Source organism: Mytilus galloprovincialis, chromosome 1 (genome assembly GCF_965363235.1).
Source record: "Mytilus galloprovincialis chromosome 1, xbMytGall1.hap1.1, whole genome shotgun sequence".
NCBI lineage: Eukaryota > Metazoa > Mollusca > Bivalvia > Mytilida > Mytilidae > Mytilus > Mytilus galloprovincialis.
Genome location: NC_134838.1, coordinates 5,764,513 through 5,783,364, shown reverse-complemented (window position 1 = coordinate 5,783,364; position 18,852 = coordinate 5,764,513). Strand labels below are relative to the sequence as shown.

At 30.7% G+C, this 18,852-nt stretch overlaps 1 protein-coding gene across 2 annotated transcripts; it reads right to left on the bottom strand.

Annotated features, from left to right (window-relative positions):
- Positions 1–9,885: 9,885 nt before the first annotated feature.
- LOC143063808 (ceramide kinase-like) lies at positions 9,886–14,221 on the bottom strand. Of its 2 annotated transcripts, none has more exons than XM_076236197.1 (8): positions 14,203–14,221; positions 13,535–13,705; positions 13,109–13,231; positions 12,692–12,755; positions 11,992–12,359; positions 11,499–11,705; positions 11,070–11,254; positions 9,886–10,560 (listed from the first exon to the last, which is right to left on the bottom strand). In XM_076236197.1, the coding sequence occupies exons 2-8, from the start codon at positions 13,620–13,622 to the stop codon at positions 10,357–10,359; spliced, it is 1,239 nt and encodes a 412-aa protein (XP_076092312.1). In that variant the 5' UTR covers positions 13,623–13,705; positions 14,203–14,221; the 3' UTR covers positions 9,886–10,356. The 2 variants fall into 2 exon arrangements, with proteins under 2 accessions (XP_076092312.1, XP_076092305.1); XM_076236190.1 differs by lacking the exon at positions 14,203–14,221 and adding an exon at positions 13,982–14,120.
- Between the last annotated feature and the right edge of the window lie 4,631 nt (positions 14,222–18,852).

Here is an 18,852-nt window from a genome sequence, read left to right as displayed (position 1 = left end):
CGGATTACAAATTAAGCAATTGGTATTGCCTAAATAATACTATATATCAAGATATGTCTTACAAGTATGATCACCGTGACATTTATCAGATATAAGGTAAATACTGGATAACATAAGGTCATTGTCCGGTACAACATATTGATCGTAAACTTCAATGGCGTAAAATTAAAACGTGTTCCATTAAAAGTCCTCGTATCCTAACTTATTTATTTATTCATACGTAAAATGGTATGGTAATGATAAAAAATATACAAATGTATAATATGGTTGTTCAGTAGGGCATGTTAACTTTTTTTAATATTTAATGAATAAATTAAAAATATGTCTACAGGCATTTAGATATGACAATAGTTATTACAATAAATCGGTCAATAGAACTTGTGTTTGAATCATCTAACTATTGAAAGATTTAAGTTACAAATTTCTCAACGTAATTAAAAGGGAGTAAAAGTCGTTTATAAATATACATACTATATCAATTCGATTTAACATTTTCATGATTTAATTTTTTTATTTTTCAGAGTATCTTAAAATTTTCAACGATAGAAGTTTACTTCTTATATCATGCAGTTATACTTATCGCATCAAATAGAATGTAAAGAATAATTCTGCAGTATCTTACATTTGAAAAATATTTATTCATTTTGGAATCGATAGTTGGTTCGTGTTTTAAACCACAACAAAATATTTTGTTTTTGATTTCGTGATATGATAAAAATTTATTACATTTACTTTATAATGATATTACTTATATCGACGTCATTTGATCACTGGTGGATAGCTACCTCATTGTCAATCCTATCACATCTCTTCATTTTTTGTTTTTATAAAATATATCCATCACAAATATTTTGTGCAGTATCAAGTTTTCGCCTTCAATAATGAAATCATTTGAACAAAGTTGGGGAAAATATATTTGTGTGTACATTCCAGGGAACAATAGTTCCTGCATACTCAAGAAAATGATAGAAAATAAAATTAAATAAGGTTGTTCGACTGGAAAGCTTGGAGAGAATTTAGACTGCAACTCAGGAAAAAGACTGGCGAGGACACGATCTTTAATTGAGTATTGCATAAGATGACACGCTTTCAAAATTGCAGGACTAAATTAATATTAATAATTATATAACAAAAAATGTCATGGAAGGATACCGTACAATTTTAATGATTTTAAATGATAATGAGCAATCGGATATTGGAAAATTCATCTGGTTAAAAAAACACTTCCTTTATATATCCTTAATTGTCATAACATATTGTATAATCCCCTAGGAAGATCATATAAGTGGATATAAGTGTCGTCTGACATACATCAAAGGCTTAGTAATACAGGTCAAATTCACTAATAGTATCTAACCACAATACAATCCATAATTATATTTAAAATATTGTCACGTTGTAAATTTTATTTTTAGACGCCAACATATTCATACCGTACCATTCATGCTTTCTTCGAAATTTAAATTATTTTATATTATTCAATGTCATATAATAACAGTTGTTCCTTCGTTTTAAGTTTGTTATTTTATAGGTGAATTTTTACTACGAACTTTTACGCACTCTTTGATATTCGTCTCTGTTTTAATGATTAAAAAACATAATAATGATACTTTAAAAAACGTTATTATACATTGATAACTTGACTGGTATTTTGGTATATGTTTCAATAACTCTCTATCCAAGTCACAATATGTAAATTAAACTATCATAGGTCAAAGTACGGTCTTCAACACGGAACCATAGCTCACACCGAACAGCAAGCTATACAGGGCTCGTATAAAATGACTAGTGTAAGACCATTTAAACTGGAACCAACGGTCTAATCTATATAAAAAAAGAGAATCGAGAAAAAGTTATGACCCAAATCGATAAACGACAAAAATTTAAAGTTTGTCTTATACTTCTAGAAATTGACAGTAATATTTCAGAAATTAAAAAAGAAACATGCATTATTGTTTTTAGATCGTGAGTTATTGTTCAATAGCCAAAGATTTTACTAAAACCTGTGACATAGCCCATTTATTGTAACTTGGCCTTACATATAGATTTTATGTGTTTACACTTTTAAATGTTTCCTTAACTGATATAAAAATATTTCCCTATTTAGAGTAAACGCCTTTGCAACATGAAATAAACATCTATAAAAGGGTAAACAGTCTTAAAATAGTAACATATAGTAAAAAATAACACTTAACTGTAATATGATATTTTATTTTCGTATTTTGTTGTTAGTCTTTTTTTTTCTCTTCTTCATTAGTTATTCCTATTTATTTCCATTTTACTGGTTATTTACCATGAAAACTTGTTTTCAAGTGAAACATTGATCTTGTATTATATTATATTTTAATCTATTCTGTGTTTAAGAACGTACATGTTCTACTCTTATTCGTGCGACCTTTAGCGAAAAGAAACGACCCGAATGTACAAGTGATTCATAATTATCATTTTCAAAATGACTGAAGATGAAATAGCTAACCGCTAAACTTTGAATTAAACAGGACAATAGAAGGGCAAAAGGAAAGATAAAACAAGACATATTCGTAAAACATAAATTGCATAAATGTGCAAGGTATACAGGGTGAGATGATGTGTCTACATCATTGAAGCTGAAACCAAATCACCAACGTAATCAAAATATAGTATGAGGGCAACAAATAATTGGTTTCTCTTAATTCCGTTTTGGGAGTGTATGGACTTTTTTCAGTTTCCCTTGGTATTTTTGTTGTTATGTTTTTACACCTAAATATTCAATCCTTCGGCAAACTGCTTTTACAATTGTTTTTAATTTTGAGTAATATCCTTTTATCACATATTTGTTACGAATACGTCTGGTTTTGCATATGCAATAACCTCAAAATTGCCCGGGGCAAAAAAGAGTATATTGATATTGTGCCCTGATTCTAAATGATGTGACGTCACTGCGTCCTTAACGACACGTTTGTGATAAAATCTTTCATTAAATTGTTATAATTGACCTTTTTTCTCTTTTCTGCAGAAATTAAATATGTGATAAACAGATTATAACATGTCTTTTCCATATTGGCCCTGGTATCATCCCTCGAGGCCGATATGGGAGTCTCGGGATGATACCAGGGTCAATATGGAAAAGGGCATGTTATAATCTATACTTATTAGCTGTATTGTTTTTGCATATTTTTATTTCATTTTTAGATTGTTTCACCTTTATTGTGACAATATTTATTACTATGATATTGGCGGCTTTTTCATTCCTTGGCTTTTTTACGATAAGCTTTAAATCATCGTAACGTCACATCTATGATGTACAATAAACATTTCAGCGACGACAAAAGAATAATGTTTATCGATTACTAGAATTTGAGTTTTGGTTTGAACGTTCCAGGTGAAAGTAACTACAAAAAAAGTTTTAAATGCAACGAAAAAAAAACGTGCAATTTTATAAAATAAAGTTGGTAGATACCGGTGCTGGTCCGATAGTCTAATTGTATATGAGTAACCAAATAATCAGTGTTTGCCACTAATATGAAATATAAAATGACATATAAAATAAATCCTTTGACAGATGAAATTTAAAAAGAATATAGGTTAGAACCCTTTCAGGCGAAATTGACATTGGTCTTGACTATTTTTCTTATGTCCTTTTTGATGAGATGGCTCTTCAAAATGACTTTTGTGATAAAGGTTAATGTAGATTTCGGACGCTCTAAATTTATAACGGTTCTATTTATGAAAATATTTTTCTTTTTTCCTTGAAGTGTTCAAGCTGTAATATATTTATCCATAGTATTCTTGACATTTTCTTTAACCCTATTTGCAATATTTTGTTTAACCAAAATTTCAATTGTGGTTGCTAAGTTCTGAACAAAGGGTTGTAAGCAAGAAAACAACCACCTTTTGATACCTCATGTTGTCATTTTTTACTAATTTGTATTTTTTTTTCAAATGTTTTATTTTCCTTCTTTTATGTGATTTTTTGTTAAATAAGAAAAGAAATAATTTCCTTTGAATATTTGTAAACATGTATTTAGCCTTGACTGAGATATAGTTAAAATTTCCTTATTATTCCCCGAACTGTAAGAACTGTTTACATGTAATATAAAACGTGTTTATTACGACCCTGTTCATTCAAGACAACAAGAACTTTTTCTTAGTAGTCAACAATCTGTAAAGCCATATAAGGTGTATACTAGGTATGGGTTTTACTCATTGTTCAAGTACGAACCAACTGGTGACCTGCATTAACTTTCCTTTTGTTTTTGGCGAACAACTGGCATTGTTAATTATACCACCTCCTCTATTACCTTATAGAAATGTGCTTGTATGTAACAAACATATATCGAAATAAAAAACAACAAAATCGCATTAATTAAAATAGACTGAGACTAGCCGAGACAGAAAGGTCAGCTTCTCCTGTGGTGCATATTGATATGCTATCATTACTGTCCAAGCTATTATGTGCCAGTTATGTCTTTATATAATCCAAAGCCATACTGAAATTTTAGACACTGTCAGTTACACTACAAAGCCTATATTTATTAAAAAGTTGGATCGACAGTTGCGAGTTTCATAGATAAGGACGACCATTTAAAAAATTGTAGATTGATTAATCGGTCAATTTGGATGACTAAAGATTGTTTGATGGTAAATTTCCCGTCTTCATACTCAATTAATTATTAAAAAAAGGTACCTCATATTCTCGAACATTGTTCCTTATGCAAGGTCTTAATCATGATGATTTTGTTTTGCGCACAAATATACTAGACACAGTTAAGATTCACGCAGTTAACTCAGATTTACAGTGCACCGTAATTGTTATGTTTATCAGATATAAATTGAAGCATTTCATGAAAATGAAAGAATATAATATTTAAAAGAAATTATTAAAGGTTAGATGTTATCAATTGATGTTGCTTACAGTGAACCGAAGTAGGCCAAAATGTGTCCTTTTTATATGGTAACTTTGTACCATGTTAAATTAATGTCTGGTGCAAATAAAAAATTTTTAATCCTGGTATCTATGAGGAGTGTTTTTACAACAACTGGTCGATGCCACTGCTGTTGGAGTCTTTTTCCCCGACGGTGTCTCCAGCCCAGTAGGCAGCACTTCAGTGTTGACTTGATTTACCATTGATGGTCACAATTATAAATCAACTGTTTACCAAACTTTTCATTTTTGAAATACTAACTGCTGTTTTTACACCAAGAATAGAATACCTTAGCTGTATTTAGCAATGTTTGATCCTCATTGCTCTTCAACTTCGTACTTTATTTGGCCTTTTTATTATTTTTAATTCGAGCGTCACTGATGAGTCTATTGTTGACAAAACAAGCGTCTGGTGCAAACACAAAATTTCAATCATAGTATATGTGATGAGTTTAAATGTTTGTTTGAAGCATATGCATAATATTTACTTGTTTACTAATTTGTTATATTCAAACTAAGTAAACTACTCTCAGTATAATGATGTGATAATCTGACAAATAGAATCCTGTTGTCTGATTGGAGAACTACGTGTTCCCTTTAAAATTAATTTCCAAGTGTTTCAAATGTTTTAATCTTTCATCTCAGGTGTTTATATTAAATATAAAGAACACTGTAATATGATCCTACTTATGTTGAATAGTCAGAGTTGTAAATAGCCAACCCTTTTTTAACTCATTACACAGCTTTTATGGTACAAATCCAACACCCGGTCATGCTTTAGATGACTTGAAAAATCCTTATATGATGCCGGTTATAATTTATGTGATTGTTTACAATCACGTTTATTTAAATCGACCATGCTACATCAATGAGTTATGCACACATCTAGCAATTAACCATCATATGCTTAAAAGCGAAAAAAAGTTTATACATGATTCGCGAATAAAGATTTCCACATCTTATAGACTATATGGTTATTTATTTGACAAACATGAATGCAGACCATAGCTGAATGTCGTAGAATAATATCCTATAAAATGGTAAATCAGTTGTACAAAAGAAGCAAAAACAAAAACGAATCCCTGCGTGTAATTTCAAAGACTAAAGGAGCAGCTATTTATTTGTTATTTTCTATTTTAAAGTAACCGAAGGGTCACCAGACACACAACTTGAAAAGTTCAAATCTCACTACGAAGTCAAGACATCTATAGTACTAGTTAACAAATTCTTAACTAATTATCGATTACGTTATGTAGAATACAGCTCCGGAATAATAACAACGCATTACAGGCTACCACTGCCATATGAAATATGTTTACCAACCTTTGTCATTCAGCAAACCATGTACAGTATATGAAAATTTATACAAGCGTTTATCCAATAAAAGGAACTCAATAAGGTACTAGTAAGATTACTTGATAGAAACTAAAGTATGCATAGACACATATGTTAAATGGATTGCATAACAATATAAAAAAAAACAGTCAAGAGTATCATGGGAAATAACATAAATACAGAACTCCAAGGAAAATCTAAAATGGAAAGTCATTTTAACAAATGGCTAATTTGAAAGCTGAAACACATCAAACTAGTGGGAAACAACTGCCATACTCTTAATTTTGGCAAAGACATTTTCTAGTGTAGAAAGTACCGGTTTAAATACGTTTTTATCATTTTGTCTAATGTTTAGGTCGTTTCTGTGTGTGTTACATTTTAATGTTGTGTCGTTGTTCTCCTCTTATATTTAAGCGTTTCCCTCAGTTTTAGTTTGTTACCCCAATTTTTTTTCCATCGATTTACGAGTTTTTAAGAGCGGTATACTACTGTTTCCTTTATTTATCTATATTTAAACCTCATTCGCATAGATTATGTGATCTTAAGACTAAATACGCGTTAACTACAAATATTTACGACTTAATACCTTTAGAACAGAAACTTATTTTCTACCTTCAAACAGCTCCCCGAAATTCCTAACTTTATAATACGTTAATGTATGTTATTGTTTATTCACATAATGGGAAATATATGTTTCGATGGTTACATTCTGTGTACAATAGTATACGAACATCTTTTACCTAGGTAACTGTAGGTACATTAAACTGAGGATGTTATTAACACATCCGATGAATAATAAAGGTGCACACGGGTTGCTGTAAAGACAAATAAATGTGATAATCAAACTATGTACGTATGATCATTCTTATCATATCACGAAATCAAAAACGGAATGTTTCGATGTGGTTTGAAATATTTGAAAAAAAAAAAACAAATGAGTCTGCTGTACTTTACAAATGTTAATATTCGAGACATTTCAAAAGTATTCTCCATTATCTTACCGATAATTATGTAAAGTACATTTGATTGCATTGACAAGTAAACATTTTTATATCCAAAGTTTCAAGACTAAAACGTCTTTTTATTATCATTACAGTGATAAGAAACTGTTTGTCAAGATTGTATATTTTTAATGTCAAATGGAAGATAGTTTACACTTTAAATCCTTTAAACGATTTATTGTAACTTCTTTATAATGAAAGAGTAAACAATAAATGTCGTATTTAATGGCTATGGGATACACTTTCAATTACTACATTTAAAAAGGCAGTCATAAAATGGTCTACCGAATCATCCCAGATTAAATTTCCTTTTAATAAATTTGTAAACCTATTTGAGATTTTTTACGTATGGATAATAGTTAAGCTATGTATTAGTTTCAAGTAGGCCTTATTTTATTTTACGCAACTGAATTTGAAACTAGTTCGTTGTACCGGACAGCGACTATCTTGTTATTATGTCTTTTAATGTGTACACTTGATTTTGCATTTATTTTCTGAGTTTCTATTAAAGAAAGAAGAAAACTACGCAATGAAAAATAGCAACATCTGTTTCTATAACGGAATAAAACGTATGTTTAGTGGAAAGGATTACAAGTCTAGGATGTATGGAGCATCAGTATTCAAGTTGAAAAACTGCTATTGAAAAAAAAAATAAAGCTGATATGTGCATGTCTGATATGTGTTTCAAATCAAATTAACAAGCAAAATATTCCTTCAATGGCAACAGTTGACGGAGACTTCCATCCTATATACGTTTAAAACCAATGTTCATACGTAAACCCAAAGTACCCCCTATTTTCCACATGAATACGTTACCGAAGAGTAGGTTTCTTGAAAGCAACAAAATAAAAATGTTTGGAAAGTACGCCTTCTAGTGTTAGTTTTCACTAAGTAGATGCCTAAACATTGTAAGCAACATTTTTTTAAACCAAGGGTCACAAGTTGTATAGTATTGTTTGTATTTTGGTCGTTTTTGTGTTTTGCTATGTTGTTGTCAGTTTATATGTTTTAATGTCCCTTTTGTATCTTTCATGTCTATTTTGCCCCTATCATGTCATTACTTGCAGGGCTGATAACTGGGTTTCGTTGAATATCGTAGCAGGCAGTAAAGTCGCTACGCCTTACTAAGATTCCTATCTATGTTGACAGATATAGTCGTAGTAAGCCTATTAAAACGGCAGCAATATGAATCCTACGCCATTTTACACGTTCGTTATGTTTTATGTATTTTCAATGTTTTTGGATAGCAATAGAAAAAAAATTATGTTAACTTGACCTTCTAAGGTTAAGTCAAATTGTATGAGAACTAACGAATCTGAAGTTGTGTGCATCCCTGAAGTGTCAAAAAGGTATGACACGTCGGGTTGTTGTCTCTTTGGCACATGCCCCATTTCCATTCTCAATTTTATGACAATTTAAGAAAAGGATTGAGTTAACACTTTTTTTTAAAGATGCATGTATAATGACTATATGTCGCACCAATGCATCAATAAAGCATAAAACTCCTTTCATGTCTAAAAGCTTCCAAAGTTTCTATGAGAATTCATGAAAATCATATCTTGGAATAAGGTTTTTTATATGCACATATTTCTTGCAAAAGCAAAATATAATGTTTGTAGTATGACACTATTTATTGCCTTTATTTCCTTATAATTGAACTTCATGCTAAAGTTGTACTAACAATGTATTTGAGCTCCTGATAATTCATGTAGATATTCAATTATATTTCTCTTTGAAACGAAGCACGAAAATAATATCCGTGCCTTCGATTTTTTTTTACAAAAAACAAAGGGTATGGAGTATTCATCCTCACAGAAAATCAATACATGCACAGCAAAAAACACAAAAAATCGCTATTCAATTATATTCGCATAAGTGTCTCTTTGAAACGAAGCACATAAATAATATCCGTGCCTTCGATTTTTAGTGTTTTTTTTTTGCTATGCATGTATTGATTTTCTGTGAGGATGAATACCCCATACCCTTTGTTTTTAAATTAAACATAACGAAATATCTAATGAATGAATAGTGACTCTAAAAAGAGCGGGAGTGTGAACCAGCTCTCTGTTTTCAAGTGAAACCTTTACACTGGTCCGTTCATTCTATTTCATTCTAATCATTCTACAGAACAGGGCTTGCATATTCTGAATTGCTTTAAAATTCTAAATAACGCAAATTGTTATGGAACAAACATTTTAGTAAATTTTTGTGTAAGGACCTAAGTGTTCATTTATTCCCAAAAACGGCGTGTATAAATGTCATCGATTGTAATATAAATGATTCAACCAGTTTAATGTGTTTTCGATGTTGTAAACTGTTTTAATTTAGAATAGTTTTTGTTTTGTTTTCAGTAAGCAATAACAAGAACATAATTGAAAACAACGTAGACCATGTATATGTTAAAACAGACAATGCCATGAGAAATGAGAATAAAGAACAACAATCTACAAAACATTGCACAGAAAACTAAGCGTAAACATAAACAATAACACCAAATGTTTCATATGTCTATATTTTTCATTCGATTATTGGTCATCTTCAATAAGACATAGGAAGATGTGGTATGAGCGCCAATGAGACAAATCTCAATAAACATTACGTTCTCTATCTGGTTTTGGTGCTTTGATTTAGTATAGTCTGATAACATATAAAAAAATACAGATTATTTTCTGATTTTTTTATTTAAGATTCTACAAGCTACATAGTAGTTACATGTAAAACAACATAGTTGTGACTAGTAAAACAGTTATATTTCTAATTTACAAACTAGAACAAGCTGCATAGCAGTTACAGTTAGAGTATGGCCACGTGGTCATATGTTTTCATCATTACTATGTTTCGTTGTTGGTCCACGCTTCTCGTCTATTCATGTCAACATATAGCTGAACATAGTTTAGGAAGCTCATAAACACTCTCATAGTAATCTCTAATCCAAGTCGATATTTCCTCGGCTCTGCAACATCTCGATTCTGTATTGTCTTTAAAGAACACACTTTATTGACATACACATTTCTTTCGAGGCCTTCACGCACTGTCTCTTCTTGAGGTGCACAGTGGAATTATTACAGCTTTCACAATGCTTTGGTGGCATTTCTTCATTTAATTGTCTAGTAATGTTCACCCGGAAGCATTTCCAAAGATCCTCACTGCTTTCTTATGTAGCTTTACATCAAACTCAGGCTCTGTTATTCGAATGACTTCACCATCACAGTTCAGGAAGAAATCTTTTTGAAGGGTTTTCGTATTTTCAGAAACTGTAGCATTCAGCAGTCGGACTTTATAACTAGAAACTTTGTGTTTGCTTACAAATTTGTAATCATACTGTAAAATAAATTGAAATTACTTAATCGTTTTATTAACTTAATATATTTACCATTATAATGAAAATTCTGATATATATGATAAAACTTTTTTAATAAAATTACTTTGGAAGTTAAATGTCAACAGAAATATATGTTGTTTCATTTGCCATCATACCACATCTTCATTTTCATATATGCAGACAAAATGTATCATTTTATTTAGTGTTTTGCAGATTTCTGTTATAGTCGTTTTCTAGTTGTTTGTTTAATGACATGATTTTGTAAGGCTCTTTTAAGCTTATGAGTAATGTTTCTCACTGTTGTATTGTCCTGCAATTCTAAAAATCATATCAACAGCAATTTGATAATTGATTTTAAGTCCAGATTTTAAATTTAAATTTTTTTTTATGTAATTGTACTTTCGATTAACTATTAAAATGTAATACATAATGTGTTTTTGTTCCGTTCTATAGATATACATTAATTGTGAATAGTGTTTAAATTGACAGCTTTTTTTAAAGTACTTACACAATCGGGTTGTTCGTTTTTCACTTTGGTTAGCTGTGACACATGGTCTGACAATGTACATTTATGAGTGGTGTACACCATCAGTGAATCTTGTCCGAAACTTGGAATCATTCTTCCTGATTTTTCTTTCATCATAATGGCATGTGTATCTACTGCATATACACGTCCTTCTTCCTTTTCACATTCTGTAAAACAATCAAGTATTTATTAAACAATTTGAAATGCCTGTGTTCAAATAAAACTGAAAAAAGTTACATGGGAAGTGATTTAAACAAAATTTATAATTTTCCAGAACTAAGTTTTTTCAGCAACATTAAGAAAACACTATTGTTAAATGGTTTTTATACTTCAACTTTAGTTTAATATAAAAAAGATATTTGTTAAAAATTAATCAATCATACGATAAATAGTATAGTTTCAAAGACATACCTTGGACATCTGAACTGTCAAGTACACCTGGTGTGGATTTAGTTCGTTGTATTTTTGATTTACTTGAAGGTATCATGAAGCCATTTGGAAGGGATATTTGTTTTCCCAATCCCTTTATTCGTTTTGTTGCTTTTTCTTTGTTAGCTGAATAATATTCTATTTCTACATCAATTTCCCTTCTCTTAAACATCGAAGCCACAGGGACAACTGTAAAAAAATATAATATATATATATTGTACAAGCTTTTTAATCGATAAATTGAATAGATTTAAATATTGTTGACAAAGACTAGGTATTAAAATAGTTTTATATATGAGAATTGATATACAAATGTGTTTATCCTATTTTTGGCTTTCCATTTTCATTTACAATTATCTAGAACATAAGTAAAATTTCGTTTGTTTGTTATTTAAAACTATAGACAGGATCTTTTCCTGTTGTCAAATATTTAGCAACTGAATCAATATTTGAATTCTTAAAATATTATACATACCATTATATCTTAACGGTCCCATCCACCGAAACTTCTCACAGTCGTGCATCATATCACCAAACAGTCCAAATCCAAGAATCAGTGCCGAATATGACAAAAGTTTGCCTCCTTCGTGAGCACTACAAACATTGGACTCAACGTTGCCACCAAGTAATATATGGAGAACAGCAGTGCGTGCACATTTCGTCCCATGAAGATATTGAACAATCACGTTACCAGAGCCTGCTGGAATGATGCCCATAGGAATTGATGCTGACACAATGTCAGTATTGTGACAATTTACATTTACATTGTTGTCTCGTTGAACACGTGCAATTAGTCCATTCATACACTCACAGTATAAACCATCACCTCCTACTGTTACTATACTATAATTAAAAAATGACGTTAACATAAATTACAAGTTCATTTGCCACAAGCAACAAAAAAATATGTCATACATACATTATTAATGCTCTGCTGAATAAATGTTGTGTACAAGTTTTAATAAACATTTTTTTTAAATATATATCTGGGTTTGTTTTTTTTTTTTTGTTTTTTTTTTTTTTTCATTAGATACGTTATTTTTATTTTGTTTTAAAGTGTTTACAAGATTTTGTCTTATTTATCCAAAACTTTTATTTTGAATCGATAACATATTTTGTTATCGTAAATAATCATTAGCTTTTATCAATGGGATGTTAAAAACTACTTCACCTACCCGTCAATATTCGATAGATTGTAGTTCTTCAGGATATCAGTAGGCTCTTTCTGTTTTTTAGTTACTGCAATAAAAAATAAATAAACACTGTATAATAATAATAACAATTATTTTTATTGTTTTTACCCGCACCCTTTGTGTGTTTAAGGTCGATTCGAAATTCAACCTGTACGATCCTTGTTTTTGTTTTACTAAACATATTTTTTATAAAGTATACTGCAAGAAACAAGCTTTATTCAATTTTTTTGTAAGTCTAGTTCTTGAGAAAAATGCAACCAGAACTTTTAACCGCTGTACCCCCACTTTCGGAATGGGAATATAATTCAAATAATTCAAATAATAAAATATTTATAAGCAGAATATGATAATATAACTTACAGAACATTTAAAAAAAAAATTCTGAATAAATAGACTTACCAATAACATGAGCTTTCAAGCCACAGAGTTGAAATAAAGGAGCTGCAACTTTTTGGTATATTTTCATTCCTTTCCTCTTACCACTATTTGGGTTGATGATTACTAGAAGCCGTCTTGGACGATCTTAAATGAAAGAATGGAATAATAAGACATTTGAATACACATGATCAAGTATGAGTTCATACGAAATTATCAAATATCAGCGATTGTCTATTGTCATATTAATTTATAATCTGTATTATCCATGCATATAAATATATTGACACGCTATTTCTGTCGTCAGTACATACCAATTAAATATCTAAAACAGTTTACATCTATATTATAAACAACCTTTTACAAGTATAATGTACAACTAAATTGAATACTATACAGCTAAAACATATTTAAGTTTTGACTCGATAAAACTGTTGTTTAAATAAATACCTTTTAATATATGTTCGATATCACTGTGCAACATTTGTGCATCCTCTTCATCTCCATGAAGAACCAAAGTTTTCACTTTAAGGTTCATATTTTTCTTCTGTATCACATAATGCACATTTAGATTTGTACGTTCCAACACAGATTTTAACAGATAACGTATCTCGATAGATGCTGAAAATAAAAATAAATAAGTCGTTACTTCAGCTGTTTCTTCAAACGAAGGAAAGATGCAAAACACAAAGTTTATGATTAACTATGTGTACTTATCTAGTATACCCGTAACACAATATGCATTTTCTCTTAAAATTAAAAAAAAACGAAACACGAATTCAATTAAATAGACACCACTCGTGTAACAGTGTACAATACAACAGTTATTAAAAGATTATACACTTGCGCATTGCTTCGTTGAAATAAAATCAGTAATTGTGAAAGTTTGTTTCGTACCAAGTAAATTATTTTCTTCACTTGCAACAGTCATCACACCTCCTTCCAAGCTCACATTGACACGGTTGTCGTTTAAGTAAAGCATTTTATTTTTGTTTGTATTTTAACAAAGTTAAATTTATTGAATGATTGTTGTAAAGTCGGCTTCTCTTATATAGTATGTCATCTACGTAAACAGATAGAAACCGCGATTTTATAAATAGAACAATGGAAAAACTTACCTTGGTAGACGGCCTACTACGAAATAACAGGAGTGATAACCGGAAAATATTGATCATGTGACTTACGATGGGTACATCCCCGTATGCTGCTTAATATTCTTTTGATTGGCGTCTTAAAATTTAAATATCGATCTGTTTATTGTAACAACTGTAATCATTTCATAACCATGAATGTAAACTGTTGATGAGATTGATATGAGCTGAAGTATTAAACTTTGCACGACTACTTTTCATTTTATCTTTGATACTATGGTAATGCAAATTATTCAAGATTATTTTCTACGCATTTCAACATTAGAATCTAAATTTACTTTTATTTCTTAAACAAGTATCTGACGATTGCAAATCTCTATCTCAATTGTAGATTACTAACATTGTGTCGAAACCACTCCTGGTAGACTATGAGTCCCTACGGATTCAATCCTGCATGCGACAAGTGCTTCGGCTCTGGAATAGTCAAAATGCAAGTTTGACTATAAATTAGCAGTAGTATATAATTTTACTTGTACAGATAATGTAACTTCCACAGAAAAATGTGACCTCAAACAGTTTGTGTTATTCTGTATTAGTCTGTTTACTTTTTTGTGATTTCAAGACATCTATTTTATTTTTGTTCTTTACTTTAAGGCTCAAGTGTATCTGGGGGAGCTTATTCCAGAAACAAGTGCTATGCACAGGAAAATTAATATTGTATGAAAACAAGCAATTATTAAAATTTAATAATAGATGAAATCGACAGTTTATCTTTCCTTAAGATTTAAGTACCATTGCCATTTATCATTCATAGCTTTATCAATTACAATATATTCTTTCAAAACGTTAATTTCAAGGATAAGGGTAGGCGGTTTTGATAAACAATATTCATTATCGGGTAAATTCTCAGGTAGTATTAAACTACATTTAGTCATTGATAAAGTCGAAAGTTTACCTAATGAATCTGCACATGTATCAGGTGTTTATCGTTTTAACAAAAGAATGGGAAGTTTTAAAAAAATTGAATGCAGTTTCTGATATTCGAACAATAGAATTCATAGTATGACCCATTTCGTAGAAACTACTTATTGTACATTTCGTATTCATATTACATTTTCAATTCATTTTTTGACAACTTTTTCTTGTTTTTCTACTGGTGAATTATTTCTAAAAAAAAATTATATGAACGAAATGCTAAAAGTAATTACTTCATACTAGTAGATTTTCTTTACATTGAATATTCATCAGAAGAAAAACAAGTTTGTTTTAAAATTCTTCATTGATCTTCTTATATACAACCACATACATAGAAGTGGTTTATTATAGGTAACAGTAGAAAGTGATGTTACTTTCATTAAAATTCCATCCGAGTCATACTACACAAATGATCACATATATTATCAAAACATATAAGTGTCATTTTCCCTTCCGAAACCGAGTATATTTTTAAAATCACTCATACAAATCGAACAGCTCAAACTTAATTCTATCGAAGTGTGAATGCTGTAACATATATTTCGTTTAAGATTTTTGTATCAACATTTTTTATCGATTTTCAGTTTTGATTGTCTCAGTGGTTAATACTGTTTTGCTTCTTTTTAGACCTTATAAGTAAACCTCTCTAACAGGGAAACACAACCATTGGAAATGTAAGGAATATTTGAAGAAAGGAGAAATTGGTAAACCGTTATGAGATATTGGAAAGAAATATACTGATATCAGCTGAAATATACAGCAACACATTGATGTTTAAAAAATTTGAATCCACTACCCTCCAAATAAAACGAGACTAAGGGATACAAGGTTGAAATTTTTACTATGATTTAACATCCGTTATTTGGTTCCAACGTTATAAAAACTAACATTTATCAAAGTAAGGACTGTGACAAATATAATTTACGATTTGGCATGCGTTTAACTGACATTTGTTTATTGTTACTTACGTTAAATGCCATTCATTAGTGAAGAAAGTTAACCCCTTTGATTTTAATTTGAGTAGACCAATTAACCAAAATTTGTGACTTTTTTAAAATATAGTCAGAATAGTTGTTAGAATATTTGAATACGAGAAAACTTTCTATTATATAAAAAGTTATATAGCCTTAAGTATAACCGGATGAGCTTGACACGAAAAATATTTGCGCACAGAAATCTATGTTAAATAGAAAACAATACAATTTCTTAATGGTAAATCTATTGGCAGATATGCTATTTTTTTTACAATCTCTCTTTTAATCATTTTACATTTGTAAATCAACATAATATGTCTCCAAACAGTACAACATATTTAAGACGTGATGATTTCTACAATTAGGATGAGCGATTACGATAAACTTGATTCATTTAAAAAAAAAAAAACGCTGATAACTGTAGATAACATACATCTGCATTTAGTCATTCATAAAATCTAAAAATCACCTAACTTATATATATACTAGTACGTGCTGGATTATCAATAGAAAGGCAGCTTTAAATGTTGAAGATTTCCCATTGACTGCAGTTTCTCACAATTGAAAACAATGACATGCAAACTATGACACATTACGTAGAAAATACTTTGTATACCTTTTATATCAAAGTTACATTCTACCTGTTGCCTACTTGAAATTGTTTTATGGGGGAGAGGGCAGGGGAGATTCATTAACATTTTCATATGAACAATATTTATTATAATAAAAGCTGACACATTAAAGGTAGCAGTTTTTATTTTTGAAGTTTATTAACAATAAACTGGATAATTGTGTTAAAGTGGTGATAAGTGAAGATGTATCGTGTACAAAATACTTAGTATATCTTTTGTATTCAAGTTACCTTTGTTACATTCTATTCGCCTGTTGACCACTTGCAAGTATTCGACTGGGGTTCATTGACATTTTTATATTAATCATATATAGTAAAATTGACCTAAAATGATCAAAGAATGGTAGTAAACTAGTATCAAAATACAGAAAAATTACACAGATTTAGTTTGTTAATGCGGGGTTCACACATTGCCGATTATTGCTCCCGTTTGAGATCAGACAGCGATACGACACGAAAAGTGAAATAGTCGGATTAGTATCCTCAATTATCAGGAATGTCCTATTATTGTTTGAACGCAGTCGTTTTAGTTTGTAACAGATTCCTACTGGTCGGGAAGGATCTAAATAGTTCGGCAAAGCACCCCGACAGTTAGGTGCGTCCCGTAACCTTCGGGGAAACTCAGCCGATTTTGTCTAGTCGGATTACAATCGTGCCTATGTCGTGACAGATTCTGCTGTATCGAATCGAATTCCTAACAATGATCTGTGTATTCGGGACGGTGTCCTGTGGAACGGGAATGATCTGGAGAAATTTTTTCACTGCTGGTTTTCTGCCGATTGAGTCCAGATTGCATCCAGATCTTGTCGATTGCGAACCGTTTTTGCCGAAACCGTTCCGAAACAGTCCCTTTATTAATTCTAAATTCGTCAATGATACCCACGTCAGAGTCCCGACAATTACAGAATACAATACGACTGAGACCGGACAAAGCCGTTTGCAATTCGATAGAGCGGACCGTGATAGGATTACGGTCCGACAGTACTTGATCACCCGAGTATGCCGACAGTTTTCGTCGGTTCACTGTCTTGTCACTATCTGATCTCTGTCGGATTACATACGGTAGAATCGGGACGCAGTCGTGACAGACTCGGTCGAATTTTACCTGGCGAAAGATACAAATCGCATTAGAAGCAGATTTAGAACGGGATTATCGGAATAAATTCGCTTGGAAACGGTTGAATATCGACGCTTCCTGAACAATATCTGATTGTTGTCGTGATTATTTTTTTTTCTACAAATTTTAATTAAAGTTTGAATTTCCATCCACGATTCATAGGATCTTGATCAGAATTTTAATAAATTTTAATCGGGAATGGTCCTGTCAAGGACGGCAGTAAAAATCGTGAATGTTTGACCCCAGCCTAAAGCAGTGTTATGTGATGATTTGTGGTAAAGACAATACGTTGTTTTGAAAGTATCTATTGTTTTGTAGATAACCACATACATATATGTGGTTTATTACAGGTGAGAGTTGAAAACGATGTAATTTCCATTTAATTCCAATCGAATTATAATGTACCAATTATTTTGGGTATTTGGTACGTCTGCAGTCAACCACATGTCTCAAGAAAAATATTAAGGACATTTCTGTCAACGGTTAGGAAACCGGGTATAATAACTCATGTTTATTTCACAGATACATCATAAAAATATATCTTAGGTTTTATATTGTAGTTTATAGGATTTGTATAGAAATACTTGTGAACAATTACTTTAATACCTTATATGAATCATCATTAAAAGAGAAACCAAAGATAACATACAGGTATGTAAACAGATTAGTTCAAAATAAACTGATAATTCCACGGAAAAATAAAGAAAACGATACAAAGACAAACAGTACACAAAACACAACACATATGTTATATACTGAACAGCAAGGGGTGATCTCGAGAGCTCCTAATTAAATTGTGAATTACCTGCTGTAAAATGTTGTACAGTGTTTAAAGGAGTTTGTGTTTATTCTTAATAAAAAATGAAATAACAAAAATCAAACTTTAAGGAATATTCAAAACGGGAAGCCATTTACTTGTATGGCAGTTGCATGAATTGAAAGTAATTCTAAAACGTACTCTGAGAGAAAACAAATCCGGG

Bases quoted from the DNA above. Each gene is read 5' to 3' on its own strand.
- LOC143063808 (XM_076236190.1), bottom strand. From the start codon at position 14,066: ATGCTTTACTTAAACGACAACCGTGTCAATGTGAGCTTGGAAGGAGGT. The intron at 13,706-13,981 runs GTACGAAACAAA...TTTTATTTTCAG, and splicing joins TGAAGAAAATAATTTACTTG to CATCTATCGAGATACGTTAT. The intron at 10,561-11,069 runs GTAAGTACTTTA...TTTATTTTACAG, and splicing joins AAAACGAACAACCCGATTGT to TATGATTACAAATTTGTAAG.